Genomic DNA, 9,524 nt, shown 5'->3' with positions numbered 1-9,524 from the left:
CATTAGACCCTACGGACTAAAGGGTCCTGGGTTTGATTCTGGTCAAGGGCATGCCAGGGTTGCAGGCTCTATCCCCAGTAGGGGGTGTGCAGGAGACAGCCAGTTAATGATTCTCTCTCATCACTGATGTTTCGCTCTCTCTCTCTCCCTCTTCCTCTCTGAAATCAATAAAAATATATTTTAAAAATACCACCCGACTGCTAGGTTGCACCTCCGCAGTTCCTGAATCAGGTCTGGGTGAGGCCTGAGGACATATATTCCTAATCAATCCCCAGGAGCCCTGAATGTTGCTGGCCAGGCATCACTGCACTTTGAGAATCATGGCTCTACACTGTGATCTGTGCAAACATTATGGACTTAGGATCTAAGTCAGTGCACCCTGCGATGCACCCTCTAGGCTTAGCGTGTGCTCAGTGATAGACACGAGGAAAGGTCATTAAGCCAGGTGAAAGGTCTCCTAATTGCTCTGGCATTTAGGCCAATTTCCCTTCTAACAAGGAAGTGCTTTGCTGAAGGCCACATATTTCATGCTTGCTTTCTTTCCTGCTCTAGTATCAATAACAACTCTAAGAAAGAAAGGAAGTTACTCTGATAAAGATTTATCCGTAGTGAACACGAGACTTACTTTTCACCACTGTTTCTTTGTCCAGGCGGCCCACACACCTTCCCAGCATGGAAGCCACAGCCTAGACCTATCTGAATACTTAACTAAGTCAGCCTTGTCCTTTCCTATTGTTGCATCACACATTTCTTTTTCCTTAAAATAAAAAACTCTCACGTTTCCAGGTGTTTGCTGTCAACATACCCAGTAAGATTTGCACAGCATTTCATCTCCAAAAGTCCGGTTTGATCAAGGGCACAAGCATAAATATCAATGCAGTGGCCATTTGTAGCAGTTCGATTAGCAAGCATTTCATAGTGCTGTGAAGAAAGGTAAACCAGCTTTAGGAAACAATAAAATTATTCACCAGATATGCCTTACTATACCAAAGGGATATAATCAAATATAGGAATATGGAGATAGTTTTTTAAAAAACATCCAAATAGCCCTAACTGGTTTGGCTCAGTGGATAGAGCGTTAGCCTGCAGACTGAAGGGTCCCAGGTTCGATTCCGGTCAAGGGCACATGCCTGGGTTGCGGGCTTAATCCCCAGTAGGGGACGTGCAGGAGGCAGCCAATCAATGATTCTCTCTCATCATTGATGTTTCTATCTCTCCCTCCCTCTCCCTTCCTCTCTGAAATCAATAAAGATATATTTAAAAAAACAAACAAAAAAATCCAAATAATTGAGAGTTCTTAATCTCAAAACATTTTTGGCAGTTTTAAAGCCACCTACTCTAAGTTCTCGGTAATTTAACAGCAGCCAAGATCTGCAAGGTCATCCCAGTAAGAGCAACTTGCTGACCACGAAGCATGGCCTCAGCAAAGTAGCTGCCACTCCGGAGGAGCCTACACCCAGCACTGGGCTCCCACAACTCGACTACAGCCTGCATCCAGAAGCACCTACCTTGGTTGCTTTCTTCATAAATCGTGCATTATCTTTCTCAATATCATGCCAAGAACGAATAGGAACCTTTAATTCATCTCCAACCACCATTCCAGGTCCTTGGGTGGGGGGACCCCCTGTAAACAACATAATCCTGGCTCCGGTGTTTGGAAAAGTGCCCTAAAACAGCAAATGGCAGCATTTTAGAAGCAGACAACTCCACCCCCAGTATGTTTCTGTTTCCCTGAAAATATACTACAAACACGAGTTCTCATCAGCTACACTGAATACCAATACTGCAGAGTAACACAGATGACAATGCACAGGAGCAGCCATAGCTCTTCCAACCTAAAGGTTGTGTACATTTTTATTAATTTACTGTAAGCTCTTCCCATTGCCCGAATTGCTGTGTGTTTCTCATGAAAACTTGGTAAATTTTAAAACATCGAGGGCTTCTTCAAAGTGGATAATAATAACTGAAGCACTTTCTGATACATTAATAGTCATCTGACTTAGGTTGCATGCACAGTTTGAAAGCGACTTCTAAGAGTGAGTATGCATGGTTTGAAGGGTCCAGTCAATTCTCAGTTACCTCCAACAAGCCAACAGCAATAGACAAAGCAACACCAGTGGATCGCAAAGGTCTCTTCCCCTGATTTACGGGCCATGGGTCCCTCTGCAGCTCCCCCAGAAGGTCAGTGAGGTTCATGTCAATCTTGTGAACAGGCTGCAGAAACCTGCATGGTTTTGAATAGACACATCCATCTGGTTTTAAAACGTACTCTGGTCTTCAGCCCTAAGTAATACATAGTTACTGCTCTTCAAAATAATTATTCAGAATAAAAAAAGTACACTTTTTTCTTCCAAGTTATCTCTAACTACAAAAACAACTCAAAGCAATTTTATTCAAAAATAATCTTGCCCTAACCGGTTTGGCTCAGTGGATGGAGCGTTGGCCTACGGACTGAAAGGTCCCAGGTTCGATTCTGGTCAAGGGCATGTACCTTGGTTGCGGGCACATCCCCAGTAGGGGGTGTGCAGGAGGCAGTTGATCGATGTTCCTCTCTCATCGATGTTTCTAACTCTCTATTCCTCTCCCTTCCTCTCTGTGAAAAATCAATAAAATATATTTTAAAGAAAAATACATCTTTTTTTTTAGAAAAATACATCTTAAAGCCTAATATATAGCAATTTATATATGTGTAACATGAAAAAAATCAATTTGAATAGGTGCAAATCCTAAGTTTCATTATGTGGACAATCTTCATCATTCTGAAGATTCATAATTTGTGTTTCTCTTGAGCCTTGGGAGTAATAGAGAGTAACAATGGTTTCCTAACAGCATAAGAGAATGTCCCCAGCAGGCCAGGCAATGTATTTTATCATGTTTGCTGAATATTAACCCGGCCCAGGGCAGCCCCAGACACTCAAGGGGCTGAGTAAAGTAAGTGCCTGATTTCAGGTTTGAGGGCACCCAACAGAAGCCTTTTCAGTTTTTCCTAAGAATCAAAAAGGACAGCAGCCATGTGTTTAAGAGGAGGGGCACAATGGTCTCAAACCCTTTGTAAAGATACAAGGCTAACAGGAAAAGCATTCCTAACAAACTTGCCACACATGTATGTAAAAACATTTATAATTCAGTTACATATGATACACAGATACTGCTGTGTTAAACACATTATTAAATATTAAATATTGGTCAGACTTAATTTTTTTTCTCTAAAAATAAGAAACTGAAAATTTTAACATTTTTCTTCCCTTGAGTGGATTGCCCTGCATGCCAACTACTGTATGTGCAACACTCTACATCGGTACCTCACCTGCTCGAAACAAAAGGGTGCTCCTGTGGTTGAGCAGGTCTTGCCTGTTGCATGGGCATGGCAGGCTTGGTCAGGCCAAGCATATCCTAAAAAAGAACCAAAAAGACTCATTTCCTCTAATACTGAAAGTAAAGGAGTAATTAATTTTTAAGAAATACCCTTGCACCCAGATAGTGTGCCTCAGTGGTTGAGCACTGACTCATGAACCAAGAGATCACCAGATCGATTCCAGTCAGGGCACATGCCCATTAGGTTGTGGGCTCGATCCCCAGTAAGGGGCATGCAGGAGGCAGCCAATCAATCTCTCATTAATGTTTCTATCTCTCCCTCTCTCTGTAAAATCAATAAAAACAAATGTGTTGTTGTTTTTTTTAAACTTTGCTCCTGCTTGTGTACAAGTTAAAGCACAAACCTGTATCTGCTTTGCAGTTAAATCCTTGGTCCCTCGGAAGACATAACTTTTGGAGATTCCTTCACAGCTGAGTTCATGAACCTGCACCATCCTCCCAAACGTGATCAAACCCACCAGAGCGTCTGGAGGAAGGAGACTCAGAGACATTTGTAAAGATTCTTTGAGTGCTTGAAGGTCCTCTTCTTCTAGGCATGTGTCGACCACATAGAGGAAGACTAGAGGAGACTGAGGACCTCGCTTTATACAGAGAAAAACAGCACAGTAATCAATATACAAATAGACAGATTCAGCTCTTTAAGTCAAATCAGGTATGTAAATAACAAGTCTTCAACTACATTCACTGTCCGGAGATTAGAACAGCTAAACAAACATCATTTAATAACAGGTCCTATTAAAACAAACTGAAAGAAAAGAAAAAGAAAAAACTATTTGTACCTAACAAATTATTCCACGTTTTTGAAAGCCTTCTAAGTATCAGACATTGTTCCAGGTCCTGGGATAACTCAGTGAACCAAAGCAGCAAAGATCCCTGCCAGCCTCAAGGAGCTAACCTTCGGGAATGGAGAAGGTAAGGGGATTGCAAATGCCAGGAGTGTAGGTAAAGGGCTGGTTCTAGTATTAAATGGCAGGTAAGGGCAGTCTCATCAAAAAAGTAACATTTGAGTAAAAACCTGGAGGACAGGGAGGGAGGAGGATAAGAGTCCACCTGAGCACGTGAGAGCAAGGCCCACAGGCAGAGCATTGCAGGCATGCTTGTTCCTGGCATGCTAGGAGGCAAGACAAGGAGGCCCATCTGGCTGAATGAGGAAACTAGCAAAAACTGAGGTCGGAGTGTAACACAGAATTGGCTCACAAAGGGTTGTGACACTATCTGTTACTCTGGACAAGGGTAACACATGGAAGGAGAGTTAGAGAATGTCCCAGTAATTCAAGTGAGAGGTGGTGGCTGGCCCAGGATAGCAGCAGTGGGAGAAAAGTGGATGGATTCTGGATAAATTTTGAATATAGACCCAATGGGATTTCCTAATGGATTAGATACGGGATGAGAGAGAAAGTCAAGGGTGAATCTAAGGTTTTTAAACTGAACAACTAGAAGATAAAGTACCATCAACTGAAATGGAGAAGGCTGTAAAGGACAGGGTTTGAATTTATTAAGTGCTACCTCTTTTTTATAGCCTTCTCCCAAGACCTGAAAATGTCAGAAAGTGCACACGAACCATAACTTAATGTTTAGAATCTTGCTGCCCTCACAACTTTAACTCCACATGGAAGATAAAGCATTTCAAGAGAATCTCAGTATTTAACGTTAAATGTGCAACAAACCTGTATCATGTACTCAATTGTAGAAAACTGGGGCATCAATTCAGCAGGCTGATTCACCTCAGATATGCCTGTGTAAGCTGGAGGAAACTGAAGAGATGAAAACAAAGCCATGTGTTATTAGGGCTGAAAAATTTGTATGTTATACCTTTTATTTCCCATTTATAATAATAGTTAATGATAATATATTAATTCTGAAAACACAAAATAAGCATATTACTAAAATACAAAAATCGAAATTTAAAGTCTATAACCATGCCTTATATTTACATTTCATTATAACATTTTTAAATGCAGCTGTAGGTTAATTATAACTTCTAAATGATTAAAAAATACACCATCAAAAACCATTGTCTTGCAAACTAAAGGCAGAGACTTTAGTTGTCTCATCAATAGTCTATGCAGTGGTTCTCAACCTTGGCTGTACATTAGAATCACCTGGGACCTTTTTAAAATCCTGATTTCTGGGCCTCATCCTCCGGAAATTCTGTTTCTTTGTTATGGGGTGGGGCCACAACATTAGTAACAAAGAAACAGAATTTCCAGAGGATGAGGTCCAGAAATCAGGATTTTAAAAAGATTCCCAGGTGATTCTAATGTGCAGCCAAGGTTGAGAACCACTGGTCTATGTGGAAGATCAAAGCTTTTATTTGGGTTTATTATTTCAGCTGTTACCAATACAGTAAAACATGTTTGCTGTAGAAAAATTGGAAAGTACAGGAAAATATAAGAAAACAGAAAGAAAAAACCCTCACAATCCTATCACTGTGAGGCAGTCACTGTCAACATCTTGGCATTTTTTTATTTTTTATTATTTCTTTATTGATTTCAGAGAGGAAGGAAAAGGGAGAGAGAGATACAAACATCAATGATGAGAGAGAATCATTGATTGGCTGCCTCCTGCACACCCCCAACTGGGGATCGAGCCCGCAACCCGGGCATGTGCCCTTGGTCGGAATTGAACCTGGGACCCTGCAGTCCCCAGGTCGATGCTCTATCCACTGAGCCAAACTGGCTAGTTTGCCCACGGCTGCTCTAGAGAAAGAGTGCTTAATTTGGTCAGATTCTCAAAGTTGTCTATGACTCCCAAAGGATAAGAACCATTTATCCAGAGCCTTCCTTAAAAGGGCTCAGAGGGGTCCCTTTTGATATTGTCACCAAATGAAAAATATTGAATATGCCACTGTTGGAATATTTTATTTTCCTCTATGGAACAGTGCCATCTCTGTGTCTGGTGATGTCATTGCCAAAGAGAGCCTGGTGGATGTAAGTCAACTTTCATATATATATATTATTAATTTTTTACAGAAAGGGAGGGAGAGGGATAGAGAGTTAGAAACATCGATGAGAGAGAAACATCGATCAGCTGCCTTCTGCACACCTCCTACTGGGGATGTGCCCACAACCAAGGTACATGCCCTTGACCGGAATCAAACCTGGGGCCCTTCAGTCCGCAGACCGAAGCTCTGTCCACTGAGCCAAACCGGGTAGGGCTCTATTCAAGTTCTTTACCCATTTTTGAATTGGGTTGATTGACAGTTTTTTGTTCTTGAGTATTAGGAGTTCTGGATATTAATCTCTTATTAGATATATGATTTGCAAATATTTTCAGCCATTCTATGGGTCTCCTTTTTACACTGTTGACATTGTCATTTGATACCTTAGAATTTTCACAATAAATTATATTAAACACAGATATCAATTTAGAATGTACTAGGAGTCCTAGCTGGTTTGGCTCAATGGATAGAACGTCAGCCTATAGACTGAAGGGTTCCGGGATCGATTCCGGTCAAGGGCACATGCCTGGGCTGCAGGCTTGATCCCCAGTAAGGGCATGGAGAAGGCAGCCAATCAATGGTTCTCTCTCATCACTGATGTTTCTATCTCTTTCTCCCTCTCCCTTCCTCTCTAAAATCAATAAAATATATATTTTTTTAAATGTACTAGGAGGTAGAAATGCTTAAGATTTGTATATACTTCTGAGTCTCTCATGGAGATAATTTGGGAATGGTATCTACTTATAGTTTCCAAGCCTATAGTTACTCATCAACTGTACATTATTCTTTTCATCCCCGGGCTTATTGTTGCTATACCTGAGAAAGAGACTGCTAATTGTAATTATAATAAAATATATGAATAAATAAATGCATGTTTTTATTCCTTAAGATCTACTACAGCACTGTACATTATGTTGGGCACAAATTTTTTCTGGCAGCTTTATTGTGGTACAGTTTAGGTATCAAGAAAAACCATCCATTTTAAATGTACAATTTAATGACTTTTAATAAATTTACAGCATTGTGCAATCATGACCACAATCCAGTTTTATTTTATTTTTATTTATTAATTTATTTTTAATATATTTTATTGATTTTTTACAGAGAGGAAGGGAGAGGGATAGAGAGTTGGAAACATCGATGAGAGAGAAGCATTGATCAGTTGCCTCCTGCACACTCCCCACTGGGTATGTGCCCGCAACCCAAGTACATGCCCTTGACTGGAATCGAACCTGGGACCCCTGAGTCCGCAGGCCGACGCTCTATCCACTGAGCCAAACCGGTCAGGGCCACAATCCAGTTTTAGAACATTTCCATCATAGGCACATCCATTTTAAAGAGTCTTTCTTGTGATTAACTAGCATCTTCTAGTTTAGTAATCTAAAATTTTTTAAGCCAAAAGAAGCTCAACACTGATACTTGGACCCTAAAAGTTAGAAAGATCAGAAAATGGAAATTCAGTAATGTACACTATCCAATTAGAATAAACTGAAGTCAAATGAAATAGAAACAACATATCTGTTCAGTTATGGTAACATATTCACTGCCTACAGAGAACTTATTAGAGCTATCACCTTGAGTTTAGCAGAAATTGCTGCCTGCCAAGGCACAATTCAACATCACTTAATTTTTTCCAGGGTAGTACAATTCAAACAAAGAAAATACTTTAAAAAATATTCACATACCTGATTTCTTTGGAAACAGAAATTACAGGCCCAAAGTTTTGCCCGATAATCAACTTGACTGTGAAAAAAAAATATCACAACTAGGTAATATGTTCATTTTTAAGGTAGAAAGCATTCAAATGTAAACTTCAAGTTTAGTAAATTGCACAGACGTGATTCTGTATGGGTGTATGGATAAAGGTACGTAACACATTCACTGCAGTTATAGTTCTGGCTGTTAAACACAACAAAGGTTTCCTTCAAACAGCAGTATGAGACATTAGTAAGTCCTTTTTTCTTCTTTTCCAATTTCCTAGATAATATTTAAAATGTTATACTTTATATGAATTATAGCTTATATCCTTTTGCCATGTTATCTTGGAACATAGTCTTAGTAATTTTTCTAACATCTTTATTGTTCAGATATGTGAAACTACTAAATTTTGATACTAAAAAGTTTATTTCACACAAGGAAAAACTTCCCAGACTTTCACTTAGCTCACTTGAAGCAAAGTTGAGCAGGCATGCTTCTGAGTTAGCCAAACTGGCTAGGGCCATCTTGGCATTTTTACTTCCAGACTTTTCCTACTTATGCACAACTGAGGTTGTCCTACATATACAATTTTGTGACCTGCTTTTTGTGCTTAAAATGTCACAAGCAATTTCTTGTTTTTAAAACTCCCTCCAAACATTTTAAATTCATAGTTCATAGGTTGAATTTTCGCCAAAACATTTTTATTATAGTAAAATACATATAAATTTCACCATCTTTATCTTTTTTCAGTGTACAGTTCAGTGATCTTAAATACATTTATAATGTTGTACAACTGTCTTCACCATCCATCTCCAGAACTTTTCATCTTGAAAAAGTGAGACTTGGAATCTATTAAACAACAATTCTCCATTTCCCCCTCCCCCAACCCCTGGAAACCACAGTTCTACTTTGTGACTATGAATTTGACTACTCCAAGTACCTCATCAAAATGGTTTCATACAGTATTTGTCTTCTGTAACTAACTTATTTCATTTAGCATAATGTCCTTAAGGTTTTTCCAAGTTGTGGCACCTATCAGAATTTCCATTTTAAGGCTAAATAGTGCACTGTATGCATTATACCACATTGTGTTTTTCCATTTACTTGGGTTGCTTCTATTCTTTAGCTATTGTGAAAACGCTGTTATGAACATGGATGTACAAGTATCTCTTCAAGGCCTTGCTTTCAATTATTTTGGGTATATATCCAGAAGTGGAAATGCTGCATCATTTGGTAAGCATCTCTAATAATTAAGCATCTTTTCAGGTGCTTATTGGTCACTTGTATATCTTCTTTGGAGAAATATCTATTCAAGTTCATTAAAATATATATATATATTATTAATTTTTTACAGAAAGGGAGGGAGAGGGATAGAGAGTTAGAAACATCGATGAGAGAGAAACATCGATCAGCTGCCTTCTGCACACCTTACTGGGGATATGTGCCCCCAACCCAGGTACATGCCCTTGACCGGCACCGAACCTGGGACCTTTCAGTCTGCAAGCCAAGG

The 9,524-nt window shown here is 39.6% G+C and overlaps 1 protein-coding gene across 3 annotated transcripts in view; it reads right to left on the bottom strand.

Annotated features, from left to right (window-relative positions):
• The window catches only part of SEC23B (Sec23 homolog B, COPII coat complex component), a 46,185-nt gene that overhangs the window by 27,420 nt on the left and 9,241 nt on the right, over positions 1–9,524 (bottom strand). For all 3 annotated transcript variants that reach the window (XM_006776139.2, XM_015572040.1, XM_006776140.2), the window contains exons 3-9: positions 8,002–8,059; positions 5,043–5,129; positions 3,720–3,956; positions 3,308–3,393; positions 2,080–2,224; positions 1,509–1,667; positions 806–921 (exon numbers count right to left, since the gene is read on the bottom strand). In XM_006776139.2, the coding sequence (XP_006776202.1) occupies positions 806–921; positions 1,509–1,667; positions 2,080–2,224; positions 3,308–3,393; positions 3,720–3,956; positions 5,043–5,129; positions 8,002–8,059 (888 nt within the window). The remainder of the gene's footprint in view (positions 1–805; positions 922–1,508; positions 1,668–2,079; positions 2,225–3,307; positions 3,394–3,719; positions 3,957–5,042; positions 5,130–8,001; positions 8,060–9,524) is intronic.

This window comes from Myotis davidii, unplaced genomic scaffold (genome assembly GCF_000327345.1).
Source record: "Myotis davidii unplaced genomic scaffold, ASM32734v1 scaffold608, whole genome shotgun sequence".
NCBI classification, from domain to species: Eukaryota; Metazoa; Chordata; class Mammalia; order Chiroptera; family Vespertilionidae; genus Myotis; species Myotis davidii.
Note: the sequence above shows the minus strand (reverse complement) of the source record. Positions and strands in the feature narration are given on the sequence as shown.